General features: G+C 38.8%; 1 protein-coding gene across 1 annotated transcript; it reads right to left on the minus strand.

Annotated features, from left to right (window-relative positions):
* Positions 1-377: 377 nt before the first annotated feature.
* LYSMD3 (LysM domain containing 3) lies at positions 378-3855 on the minus strand. Its single transcript, XM_010225355.2, has 2 exons — positions 3586-3855; positions 378-1309 (listed from the first exon to the last, which is right to left on the minus strand). Exons 1-2 carry the CDS (start codon positions 3853-3855, stop codon positions 710-712), a joined length of 870 nt encoding a protein of 289 aa, XP_010223657.2. The 3' UTR covers positions 378-709.
* Between the last annotated feature and the right edge of the window lie 16219 nt (positions 3856-20074).

Below are 20074 nucleotides of genomic sequence, written 5' to 3' on the forward strand. Positions count from 1 at the left end.
GTCTTAACTGGACTGAGGCACAGTATCACATACAGAGTTATCAAACTGGTTTATCTGTACTAAAAAGCATTAAAGAGCAAGCAGACCACAGGTAAAAAAAGAAAAACTCCAGCTTAAGTATTAGCTCCTGCCTCTATAAAAAACACTTTTAACAGAGGACTTTATAGTGGCAGCCAATTATGGAATGGTTTCATGCTGTTTCTTGTAAAATTAAAATGAGAATGCAGTTTTAGCAGATAACTGTAAACTTGATTTTAAAATGTCAAGTGTACTATGCACCATATAAATATTTCAACATATTTAAAAGTTAGACATCCCCAGATACCCATTTTAGGGTTGTAAAAGGTACAGCGAGAGTTCTTTTTTGTTAGTTCAAAATAAACTATCTCACATTGTCATTAGAAAACCTAAGCTTATCAAAATAGGAAAAAGTGCAGATTTAGAGACCATTTTATACCAATTTGTATTCCAATCTCGCATTAAGATCCCCTAACCTCAAACATATTCAGAGATTACATGAGCCATACAAACATCCATATAATGGAACACTGCCCATAAATACAAACCATACATTATTAAAATGCTTCTTCTGCATTTCAGATGCACTTTGCATTCTGTAGTTTCCTCCTCGTATAATGTAAAGTTATATATCTGTGTATAACACTTGCATGGGGCTTTCAGTCAATAATGCTGAAGCTCCTGTGGATTGTCATTTATGTCCTCGATTAACATTTATAATATTTTCTGAATTTATTCCATTTTCTATTTGTTTCTGATGCGATGGTGCTGTGACACCTGAATGGGAAGATTCCATTGTAGAATGGTGACTGACATCTGCTTTCACTAAAACTTCGTAATACAGAAGATAAAAAACTGGAGTTACTATGCCAATAACCAACATAATCACTACAGCTGTCCACCATCCTATACCCCAATCTGCTCCATAATACGGATCTTTGCATTTCTTAGCTTTACCATCAGTTTCAAAACAGACCTGCTGGGATGCTAAGGCAGAAACAACTTCATCAAGATTCTCTCTCTTTGTATCATTACACTTCACTATTTGTTCTATATCACGATCCACTTCTTTTAAGAAGTTGCCAGCAGTCTCATTAGCAGAGAATTTATCAGAAGGTGACATGCCCTGTGCCTCTGAGGAACAGTGAGCAGCCCGTAGAGCAGGCCTTCCTTTCGGAGACACATGCGTTTCAGTCAATACACTGAACTTCTTTACTGGAATTTTGATAGACCTCAACGCAAAAAAATCTTGATCGTTGATAAGATTGTTAACCCTCTTGATGTCTGCAACCTGAAAAGCAAAAAAAAAAAAAAGATTAAGTATCAAAGCTGAAATGAAAATTTTACAAGCCCTAACTCTTTAAGAAATAGAATTCTTCCCTGAGAACCTTTTTATGCTATTGCAAAATATGAAGTGGGAAGACAGCAGACATTGAATTTGAACCAAAAACTAAGACCAAGAACTTGCTAAACCAAGAACTTGCAATCACAAGGTTACAAACTTTCTCATTTCAGATAAAGATTCTGAAAAATCATTAAACATCAATAGCCACTGAATGTGTACTCATCTTTTCATGGCAAATATCTCTGAAACCAACTTTGCTCCAGTGTCTTGCAAATGGAATAGATTTCTGACTTAATTTTCTGATAGTTTGCTGATTTAATTACTGAATAGTTTCTGATTTAAATTTAAAACTTCTAATTAAGGAACAATAGAAATTAAGGCCTAATTCATCCAGCCATGCTTTTCATTTGATTTTTTTTCCAGCTTTTGGAGATTTTGGGGCAGCAATATAGAACACAGACAAAAATTAAAATCTTTAAGTCATCTTCTCAAGTCAGCTCTCCCCTTCTCCCTCATTCTTAAAGGATTCAATATGAATCTCATTGTGTTCTTGAAAGGTTCAAGAGTCAAAAGTCTCACACTAAATATTCTGCAAGTATTTAATTGCCCTGAGAGAACTAGCTACTTAATCACCAGACACTACGCCCTCCTATTCCCCAAGGATTCACAGCCACAAAACCTCAACATAATTACGCAAGGAAAACCTTTCCTTTCAATACCTGGCAGAAACAAAGATAATCCTATCCTTCTCTTAAGCAACAACTGCCAAGTTATACAGTATCCAGAAAACCTAACACCAGAGTTCAAACCACTCCTCTATTTAGAAGGCATCTATTTCAGGAAAAAGTATGAACAGACATATTACAAGACAGTTAAGCTCAAGGTCTGGAGACCCTTGTTGCTGTAACTGCTCCAGTTTGAACAGATTTAGCCAGAAACAGTTAGCAAGTTGGTATGACCAACACTAGCGTACACTGCACTCATATTGTGTCTTGTTCAGTCCCCAAGACTGCATATTTAAGTGCTTTAAACTAGAAGATTCACATAAAAGATGACAAACAGCAGCATTTACTCAAGGGTTAGTAGCTATCACCACATGAGTTATGCTTCCTGTCCAAACAGCCGGATCTTTCACAGTCCCCTTAAATCCTTAAGAGCTAGGCCATTCATCTCTCCATTTCTTACTCAAGATCTGGTTAGAGTAAGTTTCCTCAAAATAGAGGTGGATGCCAAGGCAAAGAATTTCCTAATTAGGCTCAGATGTGTCATGATTACTTAGCAAAACAATATCAAGACTTTAGTAGTTAAGTTCATGGCACTCTGCCCCTAGGGTTTTTCCCACCTGACCATTAGACCATAGCAAAGTTTTAGAAAACGTGGATTCTTAATTTGACCAAGCTCGACCTCTTGAAAGCTACATTAGTAGCAGACACTCCACACTACACACACAGCTGATTTCCTCTGCTTAGTAGGATACATGCAAATCTAACATTAAGTAAGAGGAAAGCCTCTGCCTTAACTAGTACCAGCCAGACAAAAAAAATAGGAAGGAAGGAGATTCACAAGATCAGTTTAAGAACTCTAAGCAAGAATTAAGGTAGAACAAACATCTGAACAAGACCTGAAGGGAACATTTCTGGGCATGTAGCTCCCAGCAGCTGAGCATACACAGGGTAATAAGCATTTTGAGTAATCTTGCTGAGTTTAAAAGAAACCAGCAGCAAATTGTGCCCCTAAATGGAATTAAGGTTCTACCCAGAGGCTCCTAAGGTGGTTCAGCAACAGCTTCCTCATTGCAAACTGCAATAGGCAACACCAGACTAGCAAAGGTGCCCATTTGTGGCTACACACTATGAGGACTCTTAATCACAGCATGTTCAAGTGGGGCATCAGGACCACGTAAGAAAAAAATTACTTTTTGCCTGAAAAATTACATTCTAAAACTAGAATTTTTGGACACACTCTGCATTTTATCCTATTAGATATTTTGGAAGTTCAGCCACATTAAACACTAGTTTTTAAATCTCTGAAAGCTCCAACATCTCAGCTACCAGTCTACATGCTCAGCTGAAAGCAACTGAATCCAGCTCAGCAGGACAGGGGCCGAGTGCACACACGCAGCCTTCAGGCGCACCCAACCCCAGAGCAAGAGGACCGATAAGAACACAGAGCCGTCGGCCACGCTGCAAGGCAAAACAGAAAGCAGCTCCCTGGGCACTCACTGAGCAACAGTACTGCAGCGCAATGGCATTCAGAGTGTCCCCTTCCTGGATGTCCTTGGTGAGCAGGACGATGTCGTCCAGCCGGTCCCGGGACGTGCTCCTGCGCACCTTCTCCCTGCCCCGCGGCCGCAGCTCGGACACCTCCAGCTCTTCCTCGCCGCCTTCGCCGCCGCCGTCACCGCCGCCGCCGCGGGGGTGCAGGGGGCCGCCCGGCGGCTGCGCGGCCGCCGCGGGCAGCTGCGGGCCGCGGCTGGGGCTCCTGGCGGCCATGGGGCCGTGCGGAGCGCGGCGCAGACGTGGCACGCGCAGCGCCGGCCCGCCGCGCCGCAGCCCCGCCGCGCCCGCCGCTCCCCGCCTCCCGCCGCCGCTTCCTCCTCCCCTGCCCCGGAAGGGCCGCGGCGGCCAAGAGCCGCCCCCGGGCAGCGAGCGGAAGCACCGAGGCGGCGCCGCACCTGCCGCCGCGCCGGGGGCTCCGCATGGCAGTGGCGGCCGCCACGCTGCGCTCCGCAACGCGACGCCGCTCCGCGCGCCCTGCCCTCCCCCGCAGCAGAAAACACCCGCGTGCCCCCGCGGCCGTTCTTAAAGGGCGCGCGCGCCGCCTCCGCCCCGCGCAGGTGCTATAAAGGGAGGGGCCGCACGCGCTGCCCTAGTGACAGGTTTTTATTGGCTGTTACGGCGGTTGTTGACCGTTACGGCGGTTGGGCGCGCGTGCGGTAGCTGTTAATAGGCATTGAGGAGCGAGCCCGTTCTCGTCATAACCAGTGGGTGGCGCCGTGCGCGTGAGGGCGGTGGCGGCTCCAGCCCTGTCCAGTCTCACCGAAGGCCTTTCGCAGGGCCCGGGCCTTGCTGCAGCGCGAGGGGCCGAGCCGCGGACCTGCCCGCGGGGATAAAGGGGTTTTCCGGTGGCTGCTCCTGGGGTTAATGTGCTCCTGTGAGTGTTATCGCACTATATTGTGTTTCAACTCCTACAGCCTCGCGTGCCTAAGCATGCTCAAGTAGTGTAATTTAACCTGAAGTTTTGTGTTTGTTTTTATTGGGGGAAGCTCTTGCTAGAGGCTGAGATACTGTGCAAAATGTAAGGGCTGCTTAACAGTGCAGTGCTCCCCCACCCATGTAATCCTTCTCCCTTAAAAAAGAGCAGTTTAGCAAAGTGAGGAAAAAAGTTTCTTCATTTTTTATTTCCAGTCTCCCATTTAAATAGAGGGCTGGCCAGAAGTGCCTTTGTGCTTAAATTCTGAGAAAGGCAGAATCCTTTGCATCTTAAATTCTGAGAATGGATGACTTGCATCTGGTATCACAATAGCTAGTTATTGTATGTGTCAATGGAGTGCTGATTGAAGTCATGCAAGCTGAGGAAGGCTGGACACTGCCTGCACACTGTAGATTAAGTCATCAAGGTGTGCAGTGTGTTAATGTGTTCTAGTTAAAAGCACAAAAAAACTCAAATTATTTGTACTTAAAGTATTTGTTTACTGGATATGATGGGCAGGTGAGACAGAAGTCTTTATTAATTATTTCTAGGCTGCTCCTCTGTAGCATCAGTGGAAAAAAAAGTAACCCTGTTCAGTAGTGGTGCCTTGCCAAGGGTAGAGCTGTTCTTTGTTGTAAGAAAGAAAGTTTGCATGAAAGAACATACTCAGGATTCAGAACTATGTGGTAAGGATACAGTAAGTGCTGACTGGAGCTGGGGAGGATGTATTCCTGTCTTTTTCTAAATATGCCTTGAACAACCTACATTGCTAGAAGTGCAGAGTTGGGCAAGCAGGTAAAAGCCGATTTATGAGCTCCCTTATGCATCTCTATAATGTAGCTTTAGCTGTGCAGTGTAATTAGAACTGCCTCAGAAAGCTTCCTAAATATAAGGAGTGTATCACTAAATGGCTTAGGAGACTAATCCAGCCTATTTCTGTTCTTCAGAGTATTTTGTAGCATATTCCCAGTTGGTGCTGGTTCAGAAATAAGCTTTCTGTTTATATCATGGGACAGCTGCAGAGCCAGTGCTAATTGCACTGAAGGCTCTGTGTAAGCAGCCTCTGTACAACAAAAACAGGTTTGGGTTGACAGATTACCTGTGCCTGTGCTTACAGTCCCAGTATGGTTTTAGCCACTTTGGAGGATTGCAGATTGTAAGGAAATTGAGTTGCCCTCCAACTCTTTCCAGCAAGGGTAATATATCTTATTAGCAGTGACAAGATGGAGTGAATTTCCCGTAAGTTAAGTTTCATCTTGTTCTCAAGTTGATGAAAAATTTATAATTTAATGAATGGGAATTCTATCTATTAAGCATCATGGATGTCTGGCAGAGACTATCTGCGGTACTAACTAGTTTGGTTTTCTAAGGGCAGCTCTCAGTAGTAGAAATGAAGCAACTGTAGTTGTCTGTAGCTGGGAAACTGATGACTCAGACTATTCATACTGTTGAAAGACTGTTTTACGAGACTGATCAGAGCTGTGGGTGGACCTTGAGAGGTGTTTGAAGGCAGACTCCATACTTAGGGATGCCTGCATCAGTGTCCGATTGTCCCAGCATACACTGCTGATAGCATGTCCTTTGGGAGGTTTTGCATAGTGGAGCTACAGAAGAGGTCAGGGCAGGAAATTTTGCAATTTCTTTTATCTAAAGAGGTGTACCATCAGGTCAAAAAAGAACTGCTGAAGCAGCACTCTTGGGGAGGAGGCATGGGGGAAAGTTTGCTTTGACCCTGCTACACCCCTGTGTGTAACCATTTGTAACCAGTGACATTTTCCCATCAATAACAAAAGGGTATATTCCAAACTTGATGAACAAGACTGTAGCTGCCTAGCTCCCATGAATGCTAATGGGAACAGAGCCTTTCTCCATGGCCATGTAAGGTACTTTGCATATCCTAATAGTGCATTCCCACTGAGCAGTGGGGTCAGTGTTAATCACTCCACAGCATTTCAGGGGTGACTGCAGAGATCTGTCGCATTCCCTTTGGGCACAACATGTCTAGTGTGGCTCGGTCAGAGGTAGAGGTTTTAATTCATGTGCATAGGAATATTAAAAAAGCTGTTATGAAATTATGCCAAAAGAAACCTAGACAAGGCTGAGAGCTGATACTTTGTAATCAATTTTACTCTTTACTTCTAGTAAACATATACATCATCTTCCTCCACCAGTTTTTATAAGTTTAAGCCATTGTGTTTCAGAACTAGCTAGATTGAAGTTGAAAAGACTAAAACTAAGTATCGAGTTTAATCCCTTGAATTTTTAATCCCTTGAATGAGCCATGTAGTATTAAAGGCTCATACAGGAAGAAATCTACAGCCTTTGTCTATTTTCACCTACTTCTGTGCTTGGTAGTTGTGAATGGTATCAAAGTTTCATAGGAAACAACTGCCAACAAATGTGTGAGTAGTTCCTCCAGAAGAATCCAATTGACATGTAACGCAGTATCTGACAACAAGATGCGTAAGATACAATAAGATAAGTTAAGAATCAGAGGTATGCTGAAGAGAATACTAAGGCAGCAGAGATTTGTAGAGTCATCTATTCCTCACTGGAAGCATTTGCACATATATGTTTACTTGTATGTAACTATTATGATCTGGAATTGGAGTTTCAGAATTATCAGAAATCCTTCAGTTAGCAAGATTCAATTTCATTCTTAAATTGGTTTAAAACCTCTGTTAACAGACTCCGTCATTTAATCAGAACAACCAATGCTAACCTTTGTTTGAAAGGTAGTTTCTCAATTTCCTACTGCGTGCTTTTGCTGCTTTCCTTTGGTTAACCAACATGAACTGATGACTTTAATAATATATATTCACAATAGGAATGTGTTGTCTCTTCTGTGGAACAGCCAGTAGAGTGCATTTGGTTGTTTGATATTTCTTAAAAATCTATAAAGAAAAGTGTGCTTTTAGCTGATATGTTTTACTTTTAACTTAATATCTGGTATCCTCTGAATAGAAAAATCTTCCAGTGAAATCAGCAACACTGAAAGTAGTATATAAAATGAGTAAATTGGACGCTAAATCTTTTTTTTTTTTAATGTTAGAAACTTTGACACCTACTTGTATACCTATGCTGATGAATAGCATCACAGCATGAATAGCATGAAATGTCTGTAGCATTTTTAAGACTTCCATAGAATCCTTGGAATTTTAGCTGTATGAATCTATAAGTTAGAAATATCTGCTTTTCAGTATGCTTTCCTTGAGTAATCCCTTTAGTGCTCACATATTTCTTTTTCTCTGGAGGAATTTTTGTACTATAGTTTGGAGCTTAACCCTGAGCTTCAAGCGTTGCTTTCTACTTCTCTAGTTGTTGATTCTCGGGACTTGTTTGCCTCTTGTGGATTTCAGCCTTTCTAAAATGTGAGCACCAGAACTTTATGCAGCTTCAAATATCTGTACCATTAGTGCTACATTTGAAGGTAAAATTGCTCTTCATTTTCTCTGACACTCTCCTCCCCCTACCAAACTAGTGGTCACTGAACTACAGTTGATACATTTTAAGATTAACTCCACTTTTTTTTTCCTCTCACAGCATCGCCCTGCATGCTTAGTGAGTTGCTTTTCTGCTAATGGTTTTTGCGTATGAAAGTAATCCAGAAGGCCATATGTAAGGTGCAAACTACATTCTGTTTATAAAAATATTCAATAATATTAGCAACTAAAGCTGAAGAGCTTTTGCTGACAAACAGTCATTTGATTTGACTTCAGTGAGTAGAAGATTGCCCTGGCACAGGCGCTGCTAGTCAGCTATCACCCTTTTACTGTCCTGTCTATAGGAAAAAGGCTTATAGACAAAGAGTGAGTTGGTTGTTTCAAATACCATTAATACTTCAAATAGTGCTACTTTAATACTTCAGATAATTCAAATACCTTCAAATACTTTCTTTCCTTACTTTAAGATCCCTGCAGCTGAAACAGTGTAGAGTAGGATAGCCATCTTTTACAGAAGGATGTAGGAATAGTAAAAGAGGTGGGAACAGGAAGACTATCTCATGCCAGGTTCTAATTCACAATCATAAAAAAATTTAATGCATTAAGTCTGTCATATTGATAAGTGTTTGAACTGTGCATTTAAGGTGCCTTTATTGTTGACCTATAATTATATGCAAGGATAAAGTATTACCCTTGAGGGTTAATCTTCTCAAGCCCTGTTATTAGTGGTGGCACTACTGTAACTGTGCATAACTTACTATCCTTTCTCTGATAAAATTTTGCAGAAAGATATCATGTACTTAGTCATCTGGTAGTGCTTAAGATTTTGTTGTTTTCCATATACAACACTCTGTTTTGCTGTTTGTCTTTGTCAGACACATGAAATAGGCATTACTTCGTATTTAATTCAATTTTATCATACTTCAGCGAATATGAAAATGCTTCTAAAATAATTCCATTCAACTTAAAGCATTTATAGCATGTCTACAAGTGTCCAGTTTGTGGCTTAAGAGACCTAAACATATTCTTTAGTAGGAGCATTTTAATGTACTTTAAGATTTTTATCCCCGGTTTCCTACAATTTTTGTCTTTGATTCAGATTGTGCATGGGACAGCAGAATATGTCAGAAACCTTTAGGTTCTCTTTCAGTGAGTATCAGACATGTTAATGCAAATACATTGAGTAATCCCTCCATAAGGAGAGATAATAACATAGGCCACGCCACATCAGTAAAGCAGTTACAAGGTATTAATATGCCTACTGTGACAAGATGGATTTAATGGGAAGCAACAAGGAATTTGTTTTATTAGCTTTCCTACACCCTCAAATAGTAAATCTTAAAAGCTGCAGTATTGATTCAATGAATTGAATGAGCGAATCATTCTGCAGAGGCTCTGGCAAGTGGACAAACGCTTCCATGGTTACATTATGCTATGCAGGATAGTTACGGAGCTTTGTTGTTTTCCTCCCCCTGCCATTGAAATAAAATAAAAAAAACCACAGGGAAGCACCACACATAGTGGGCGTATACTGCAAGCAATTTTAAAAGATTGTTAACTAGTCTCATACAGATTTTTTTAAAGCTTTTTATTGATTTATGTTGTAAATACCTTGAGCATGTGTCTCAGTGTTTTCCTTCATATGTCACTTTGTCGTTGAACCTTCTTATTACTTGTGTGAACAACCTCTGACTTTGAACTTAGAATGTCATAAATTAAAAAACTATGTAGGAGCTCTTTAAGTGCTATATGGGTTATGTTTTTCTAGGATTTTTTTTATTACTACATTGGTGCAGTTTTCTACAGTATCTAGATTATCTTTCACAGTGCTTAACAAATCATGTACAGAACTCTTAACGTAGTTATGCACAGGGTCCTTTACAGAATAGTGTAGTTCAGATGCTTGTTCAACATCTCCCTGCATATAATGTACTTAAAGTTTCAGGTGCCACAATGCAGAGTAAGATAAAGTAGCTTCTCAGATGTCGCATTAAAAAAGGCATACAGCTTAAATGTGCGGAGAAAACATTACAAATAAGGAAATTCTAAAGGCCCTAGGTTTTGCTTGGGACAAAGTATGAGTGAAAGGGAGAGGAACAGAGGAGAGAATGTGCATCTTTTTCCCTGCAAAACATCTCTGAAAAGAGTGCTTGTTCTCTTCTGTGTTAGTAGCTGGTATTTTTTTTCTGTCTGCAGGATCACTGTATTAGTGTCAGAATGCTAAGATAAATGCTGCTTTATAGATACAATTACCAGCAGGAATGAATGCAAGGGTTTATCTCAGCCAGAAGAATAAATTAATAAAGGTGGAGAATAGTTACCTTCCAGTAACGTGATGCTCTGGTCTTACAGAACTTAGTTACTTTCAAGACAAATTCTGGACTTCCTGCCTATTGGAGGCATGCTTATATCATGGGGGCCCTAATTTGTATAGACTTTTTACTTAAGTAGTAAATATTCCCTTGATCCTGAGGGGGAAGAAGTAGGCAACGTGAGTAAATGTTTCCACTTTCACTTGGGAAGTTTCAGGGAAATGATTGGCTAATCACATTGAAAAATGTCAGCCTGATTCCAAGAAGTTTTCCTTTTATTCAAAGAAAACATGTTACCTGTCTGTGAACTGGGAAAGCAAGTGAGATTGTGTGCAACAACTGGAACGATTTTTCGTTCTTCTTTACTCTGAAAAAAAATGAGGTCCTTAAAAATTGAGAGCAAATTAGATAGAAGATTTGCAGAAGGCTTTTCACTTCTGATTTCAGAAAAAAAAGGTGCATTTTTAGTAAGCATTCCTTCTGAATTTGCCTTCTAATAAGTCTAATTTTGAAGTACTCTGATCTTATGTGTCACAAAGTATTTAATTTAACAGGCAGGTGTTCAATGGAGAAGCAAGTTCCTATATACTATATGCAGTATCAGTGACATTATAAATGCAGGAAAGGACATTTGAAAAAATTAAGACTGCCATTTATCAACAAAAACGGCACAAGAGGAGCGGGCAGACAATTCTTGCCAAATTCTCTTCATGTTTCTCCATGTAGGTCACAGGGACCTATCAGCCAGTGAGTTCCCAATCTGGTTCAAATGGAGCCACTAAACATTTGCGAGACCAAACTGTCTCTTCAGAAATGGTATTTCTTCTTATAACTATAGATGCTTTCAAAAATTCCATGCTTGAGCTTTGACAGCTGATTTGGAGATGCAGTGAGTTAAGTTATTTTCAAAGAACCATACAGTCTGTGGAAATAAAAGGAGCAAGGCATCTCAGTTGAATCTGCACACATCTGTACTTCAACTGGTCAGGCATAAATTACTGGATCAGAAACTTGTACTGCTCAAACTGTCATGTGATCAGCTCAGTACTTATATTTTTTGACTTTTGCCACTTAGTTATCCATCAAGATGCACTTGCAGGAATTCAGGAAAGTGTAGATATTGCTCATCAGGCATCAGATAAGCCCTGACAGTGATTACAAACTTTTTCAGGGGGAGGTAACTAGATGACAGCAAGAAGTTAATTAAGAATGTTTTGGACTTCAAAGAACAGATATCAAGCTTGTTAATAAGCCTGTGTGGGATAATGGTGAGAAGCAAAGGTGCATAGCAATGCAGACTGGTCAGGCTCAGATCAACATAGATCCTTGGTACAAGTCTTAGTCACTTCTGCCTCCTCTGAAGTGTGACTTTTTAGCATAGTTCCTTGAAGAGTATGCTACCAAAGCCATGCTCTTTATTTCTGGTACTCATTCAATAGTACCATGTAAGTCTGCTCCCCAGGGTAAATCACATTAAGAAGTTATCAGGAGGAATATGGGCAACACAGCCAAGCAAACAGTTCTTTATGTGGAATCATATATCAAACTACAGCATGCAAAAGACTAGGCTTCAAGAACTTATAGTGTTCCTTAGAAAGGACTGTCTTACAGAAATATTCCTCAAATATTTATCACTGCAGACTAGGATTCGAAGAAAATCTGCTTTTCAAAACAGCCTTCCTACAAATAAATCATCTCTATCTTATCCCTTGCTCTATCATGAAAGGAATAAGATTAACCTGAGTTTTCTACTTCTAGGCTGGAACTGATCAAAGCAATGTTTGGTGGGTGATGCATGTTTTTGGAGTATTGTATGTGAAGTATTCATTAATAAAGATCAAAAAAATAAAGTTGTGTGGTGTGTTTTGAGGATTTATCTACTGAAGAGCTACACGCATGCTTAATGTTCTTTCAGAGTAGTCCAGTGTGCTTCATCTTAAATAACAGAAAAGGCAGACCCATGTGTTAATCTGTGCAGGACTGAAAATCAAAATGTTCAGAACTTGAGTTTGCTGCTTGCATGCAAGCAAGTGTTCAGACTAAAACTTTGGAGCTTGGCTGCCTTAGATGATAACGAAACATTACTAGATATTGAAATAAAAGCAAGATGATATTTTAAAATTGGGAATTCTCAGTTTTAATGACAGTTATAAATGTTTATGATAAAATTTGCTCTGTTGAACTTCTAATTTTGCTATGTAATATTAACAATATGGTACTACAATTATATATGAATAAATACCACATGGCCTTAGTAGTCATATAACATGATCTGTTCTGTAAGGAAAAAAAAAGGCAAGAAAATGTTCAGTATTGAATGTCTTTGGAATTCTTGCAATTCCTTATAACTATCTAACTATCTCTTGCCCTTATACTTTTAGCTCCCCTTTCCCTTATTCCTTTCTTGGTGATTTACTTCTAGCTCTCTTTTCTGTCTGTCTTTTCTGATAATGTCATAAAGGGAAACGGCAAGATTTCAAAACAAACTGGAGTCCACTGATTGTATTGCTGCTGCTTTCAATATTGGTTTACTGAGCAGCAGAACCATTTTTTTTAACTTGCAGAGTTTTGTGAATTCAGAACAAAAGAAATGCAAAGAAACAAAGAAGGGGTAGGGTGTATCTAGTATACCTTATTTACTGCTTCTATTGAGAAGAGAATGATGACCTGGAGGCCTAGTCCTGTGCAGTGCCAGATCTACTGTGGGGCCAATAGCCAGCACAATTGTTGGTTCCTGACATTTGTAAGGGGTTAGTGCTGCGCGGGCAGCATGCTGAGTGTTAGAAGTGGGCATGGAGTGTCCCATGTCAATCAGTGGTAACCTTTCCAGCTGATTGAGGACCAAAGTTGACAAAATCCCATGGGAGCCCTTTCCCATCCTTGTATCTAACAAGCTACAGTGTAGGTCTCCTGAGTGGTATGAATGGAAATGGAAAAGTAGTTGGGAAATAATCAGGTATCTAGAGAAAATGGAGGATTGCATATTGAGTGGGAGAGAGAAGTAAAAGCTGTGGTCGTTTCAGATCTGAATGCAGCTTTGTTTGCAGGTTTATGAAACTAGCAGTGTGAATCAATGGGTCCAGGTTTGAGTTCTCAGCTTCATCCTTTTTTCTAGCTCAGTAATCAGCAAAGTTTAATATGTTCTGGTGTGCTGTGATTGAGGACTGATGGCTGTTAAGGCAGTTCTTCTGATGCTGAGTAGTTTGATAGCCTTTGGTGGGAGCTGAACTGAATGGAGTCACTGCAGTGCCTACAGAAGCTGCAGGAAAAAGGGCAAGATGGACTAATTCTTCTGAGCTAAATTATTTTAGAATAAAGAATGAAAAAGTCTTATGGCTACCCTATCAAAAATTATGTACCTGTTATGCTCAAGCATCATAATGCAAGATTTTGCAACAATTGTGATTTATTCTGAGTTTTAATGTCTAATTGTGCTTCTACATGTAAGAACATCTAGCCTTTATCCTCTACCTTGCAGACTTAGCTATCAGTTTTTTCCTGTGGCTGCACGCAGAGTAAGTTCAAGGTTGTATTCATCTCAGCTAACATTAATGTTACTATCTAAAAGATGTCTAGTTCAAGATAGGCGTATGGACTCTGTGTTCAGTTGGGAAGGAAAAAAAGGACCTCTTGGAGGCAGTTCATTCTATCCCAGTGTGTGACTAGGTTAGACCAAATGGCTGCTGTTAGGTGGGGTATTTTGCAGCTTGAGGCATCACTTTTTCATGTAGGAGATAAATATTGAGGTTTTCAGTCTCCTACTTTTTTTTTTTTTTTTTTTTCTCATCCAAACGTTTCATCATTCTCTAGCATCTTTTTTTACCTTTTCTGGTTAAATTGTCATCTTCCTGAATTGTAATTACCATAAGTCTGCACAGTGTTAATGTAATGACAAGGATAATGCCATTAGAAGGCCTAAAGTCCTCTAGATCTGGCTGGATTTTTTTTTAGCCCTAGTGCTACATTGTAATTCTTCCTTGTGCATGCAAGGATTACCTTAGCCTTTTTGGCATCCATCTTGACTCATATGATCCCAAAATCCTTTTCAGGTTTGCTGCTTCCCAGGATGCCATCCTATAAACATGGCCTTCATTCTTTTTTTGGGATGCGTGTCTTCAAAACTGACAAAACTGAATAATGTTTGTTTGCCTCCAGTCTTTTCTTTGTGGTTTGTATCAATGTGCTAAACACTGATTTATTTTTTCATATACTCCAAATGAAAAAAGAGCAAAGGAAGCTCATCTGAAACATAAGAATTTTCGGTAAGCAAATAGAAAAAGTTGTAATTTTTTTCTTTCATTCCGTGCATACTCCTCTTTTCTTTTTAACATTTCCCTCGGCCTTTCCTATAAATAAAATAAAGCTCTGTGAGTTAACATCTAAAATTAGGCTAGAGGTATATTTGAATTTTTATCCAAATACATGCCAATTTGCAATGAACGCAGGAATTTAAAATAGATTATTTAAGGCTGATGAATGATACAAGGTTAAAGGAACACATCTGTTAAAATTTATGCTGGATATCTACTTCTACATTGTATAGTTGTGTTGGAGTCATGATTTTTCTGTCTGCTTTGAGTGCTGTTTTAAGAGAACAGTCTGCAAGTTTAGCGCCAAAAAATGACAGTATCCAGCAAGCTTTAAGTACCAGGTAGATGTTTTTGTAGTAGAGTCAGAATATTTTGGGGTCTGGATTTGCTTGACCTTGCTTCATGTGGTAGAATTTCTTTCATTCATTTGATAGCACTTTCAATTTGTACATGAGATGGAGGGAGTGTTGGTGCTTTTTAAGTGAATTTAAATAAATTTGTGATACTGCTGTATTAATTTGCCATAACTTTTAAATTTAATCACCAGTAGCTATCTCAAAGAATAAGGAAATGTAAGTGGGACTAAGTTAGACTTCATCAAAGTATTTTCCATGTTACTAGGCTTAGGTGCATCAACATTTATCTTCTCAGTAGAAATTTTGATGCTTGTTTACCATTAAATGAGAGAACTGGAGAGCTTGAGGTCAAACACTGGCAAGATTCAGGTGCTGCCTCTGTGTCTTAGGGCCTCTGTTGTGATGGGCTGCTTTGGCTCAGGATGTGCTTGCCATGGAGATTACTATAAAATGTGAATTTGATGTCAGAGAAATGACCGAGCCCAGAACACTGGGTCTAGGATTGGAAAATGTGCATGCTTACTCCCTGCTGAATAGTTGTACATTAAGATCAAATTCAAAAATCCATCATAGTCCAGGCAAAACTTACCTGTCTTGCTACCTGCAGAAATAAAACAGTCCAGTCCTAGTTAAGTGGCAGGACTGTCTGGGCAGTGAGGGCAGTTGCAGGGGCTCGAGAGCTCTGTCCCATTCAATCCCAGCCCCTTTATCTCCAGAGCAGTGGGAAGGCAGTGGGAGTTGGGAGAGGGAGGAGTGTACTGGCTGCTGCACGGAAAGGAGGAGGAGTAGGAGACAAGGGAATGCATAATGTGTGAGTGACAGTGAGCATGCAGGCAGCCGGCTGCGTCCGGAGGATGCGGATGCCCATGTCCCCGGATTTAGGTAGGTTTGCTCTCTCCGTATTTGAGCTTGTAGCTGGTTTTGGAGCATCCTATACTAGTCACAAAGGTCTTTACTCTCCCTCTCTAGAGTTCTGCCAGCAGCACCTGTTGCTGGAGGGAGAAGTTTGAAGCAGGCGCAGCCAGAGCTGAGCATGCAGCTCGTCCATGAGGCTGCTGGATAGTAGGAGACTGCTAAGGTTTCCGTTGTTGCAGCAGCTCCTCTTTCTGCCCCGCAGAGCTGGGCATGTGGTGACAATAGTGTTTCCAATGGAAAATCCATTTCTCAAGGGATTGTATCGGGGTGAAACTGAGCCTGAAATGTCCTAGCTATTTTAACTTTCAAAAATACATACTCACTTGACTGTTTCAAATAAGAGAAAATCAAAATAACAAGGACCTATGTATATACTGTGTATTGAAAAAAAAGTGAATTAAAGGGAAATTTGCAAATTATCTGATAAGGAATTGTTTTTAAATGTTTATGATAATGTTATGATGTAAGCAGCTGCTGTTTGAAACATTTTCTGTACTTGTAGCTTTTGATATGCTGATTCTGTATAAAACATTGCATAATTTACTTTGGCTAACCCAGATAAATTTAAGATCAAATGTAGTAGGAGCTGCTTGTCAAACATTGTTTTTTAGTGCGTCTATAATAGCTTTATAGTATAGATGTGAAGGAGCAGGTAATTCTTTTTTTAAAGTTACTCGTAATGTGGAAGTCAAGTGTTGGTTTTCCTGATATACATTGTACATATCTTCTAGAGCAATACTTTCAGTTAAATAATAGGCATTTGACAACCCACCATGAGAGCAGAATTCAGTAACTGAAGGTACAATATAGTTTATTTAGAACAGTCTCTGTTCGTCCCTGAAGTCTAAAACAAGCTTTCTTGTACTAAATATATTCAGTATTACCATGTGAAAGGAGAAGGAGATTCATGAGAGGGAATAGTATCATTTGTGCTATATTAGGACTAGAATTGAAATGCCCAAATAGTTGATAATGTCAAACTAACACGGACTTCGAGTGAACTGAAATGGTAGTTTGATATTACTACTATTGTTACTCGTGATTTCTAACATGGTTTAGTGTTTTAGTAGCTTCGTGAAGTTTTTTAATAGTCTTACATGAAAAAAATCAATTATGCTTATTACTAAATTTGCATCTGATGAGCTAATTAACGTCCAGAATGAGGGCATGTGCTTATTAGTTTGCAATTATGGTTTGTATCCTGTTCACATGGAAGTCAATAGGAAAAAATATATTTTCTTTTTGTGAGAGCAAGTCCTCTTGCTGTTTATTTGTGCTCTAAGTATTTTTAAGGCTGAAAAGTAACAGCAGATAAGTTTTAAAGATTTAGTACTACTAAATGAGATTGATGCTATAAAAGCAAACCTACACTACAGTTTCCCCCCTGGAAATTGTGAGCTTTATTTGATTGAAGGCTTTAGAAAAAAGGCTAAAAAATGTTAAACGGTAACATGCATGGCATTGCATTGCTTGATATTTTTGGCTTCAAGAGTGTTTTTTTTTTCTTGCTTTTAGATTGCCATTAAAAATATAAGTAGTTAAGTTTCACTTAACACATGAATATTCCAAATGACTTCAATTGGACAACTGCAAATGCTGGGAAAGCATATGTTTTTAATGTGGCTGCTCAGAAGAAATGTAACTATGTAGATAATAATATATTTTCCATATAGATCTTGGTCATAAGATACTAACAATCTATGGTAATTTTGAGGAAAAAATATTTGTGCCCCACAGATTGCCTTTTATATTGATACACAGCTGCCATAGCTTTTCAGGCTTTCAATATGAGAAAGATGAGTTGATTGTTACCTACTGCATTTTTAAAAGTGTTTCATATTAATTATAAGTTAAACAAAACTTTATTTAAAAAATCTTTGTTGAAAGTATTGTTGAAAAATATGTCCTTAGATTACACTTCGAAGAGAGAAAATTGAAATTTGTTTCAACTATATTTGAGTTTTGTAGCTAAGGTGTTTTTTACAAGCCTGAAAACCGTAAACGGTACATCTGACCCTTGCTGCTATTTGAGATAATCTGTCCAAGGCAATTTAGCTTCATTTTATTGCTGGATAATTCTGCTATCTGATTTTTCTTTTTTGATCTGCCTTTTTCTCTGTATTCTTGGTGTTGTTGGGTATCCCACTTGCCCTTTAAGAAGTGAAAAATATATTTAGGAAGGAGAAAATATGAGCAGTATGCTGAAATTCTTTGCTCAGAAAGTGTTAGGCCCTGACCTCCCAAAGATATAATCACATACTTAACTATGTTCACATGAGTAATCCTGTTGATCGGTTCTACTCATTTGTATAAATTGTACTTGCAGTTCGGCCCCTACAAGGTTGAAGTCTTTTGATTTAATCCCTCCTGGATACAATACTTTTCCTCACTGTAACTAAGCATACATAATATTTGAGCACTTCTTTCAATGTGCATTGAGGCCAAATGCTATGCAACTCCTAAATCATCAAATTCAGTTTTACAGAGCTGTTGCTGTGGATTGTGGTTCCTCATCATAGTTTCAGAAATTCAGAAGTCCTTCGTATTTAAATAGGAACTAAATCCCTGTTTCCTAGGGCAGAGGGATTGACAGGAGAAATCAGTGTTACAGGTCAATTATTTTATTCCAGGTAAATCTGTTACCTTTTTTACTATAAAAGTGTAATTGAATCACAAATGATACTATTTCTACAAAGCCTTAGTTACCTAAGGTGTTCTTGAAGTGAAGAAGCACTTTTCACAGGAAAATACTACATGTGAAAAAGGTTTTCAGAATGGCTATGTTCCATATGTTCCATGTTCTAAGTTTCATAGATGAGAATTTGTGGCTATCTATAGAAAGAATATTAAAACTAGGAGTTCTAGAATATGCTTTAAATATGAAAAAATAATGATACATAGTTTGGTTTACAAAGTTCCCTATAAAAGTAGCTGAAATTGTTTAAATTTCTTTTACTTAGGTAATTTGTAATACAAAACCAAGGTTGCTCTTCAGATAAAGTTGTATAAAGGCTATGTGCTATTTGACAGAATAAATTTATCTGGCAAAATTAATCAGTGGAAAAATGATGTCTATGTCCGTTGCAGCTTTTCTGACTGTGGGTTTTTTATAAACAGATTTTCCTATAAAATGTTAAAGTAAAATCTTTTTTTATGTGGAAAAAACCTTTTTTTTGGTTATTGCATTTTGTATCTGCGTATCTGATATACATTTATTGCTTAGAATGCAATTATGATTCCCATTTTGTGATAGTAGAAGAAACTTCCTTTTCTTTTCTTACTTACCCTGAACTGGTCCAATATATTACTGGTCTGACTTGTTTCAAGCTTTGCTTCATTAAGGATTTAGTGTGGCCTTAATTCAGCCATCTGTTATGGGTTTGGCAGACCAACAGATCTGAAGCATTGGTCAGAGCTTTAGAAATTTCCCACATTTTTAAAGGTTAGGAAAAGAGCTATCTTTATGAATAGATTTTGAATAATTCTCAGCAAGACAATAGTGCAGAAGTGGAGTAAAAAATGCGTGTCATTCTTTGAAGCACAGGGACCCCTGTCTGCCTTTAGCTTTGCTGAAAGGCAATTAGCATTTCAACCAGCCAATTTGGTTACATGCAATGAAGTACTTGCGTTTGTAATTTGCTTCTCTCGGCTTGAGGCTGTTGAGAACTAGCTCTGTGTAATCCTCTCAAAGTACCTTTCTTTCCAGCATAGTTATTGTTGCCGATCTTAAATAACTAATCAACAAAGAGATTTTCTTATCTTGAACTACAGGGTGCCTTAGGACAAGAAAAAGAAATACCCAGTTAATAAGGGAATGATTATAATTATTAAATAGTGATTATTAAATTGTGGCATAGGTTAAAAGGTTCAGAAAAGCCAAGGAAACCACAATACACAAGAAAGACTGTGAAGAGTCTTGGAATTCAAACAGATTCTGCTTGGGAAATTCTATTCAGCACATAAATGATTTATTGTGTGTCTTATTTCAAAATGAATTGTTCAGATGTAAGGAATTAATACACAGTATAGGCTTGAGTTGAGGTCTTATACTGTCATCATTTGAAAAATGATGCAAATGCATATTTTGATTTATATGGAGAAGCCTTTTGGGGGACTTGATAATACATTGAGACATAACAAAACATTCTTTGCTGCAGTGTAATAACAGATGAATACATTTACC

Source organism: Tinamus guttatus, unplaced genomic scaffold (genome assembly GCF_059628265.1).
Source record: "Tinamus guttatus ecotype Peru unplaced genomic scaffold, ASM5962826v1 Tinamus_guttatus_pri_ptg000062l, whole genome shotgun sequence".
NCBI classification, from domain to species: Eukaryota; Metazoa; Chordata; class Aves; order Tinamiformes; family Tinamidae; genus Tinamus; species Tinamus guttatus.

Bases quoted from the DNA above. Each gene is read 5' to 3' on its own strand.
- LYSMD3 (XM_010225355.2), bottom strand. From the start codon at position 3,855: ATGGCCGCCAGGAGCCCCAGCCGCGGCCCGCAGCTGCCCGCGGCGGCC. The intron at 1,310-3,585 runs GTGAGTGCCCAG...TTTGCTTTTCAG, and splicing joins CGCTGCAGTACTGTTGCTCA to GTTGCAGACATCAAGAGGGT.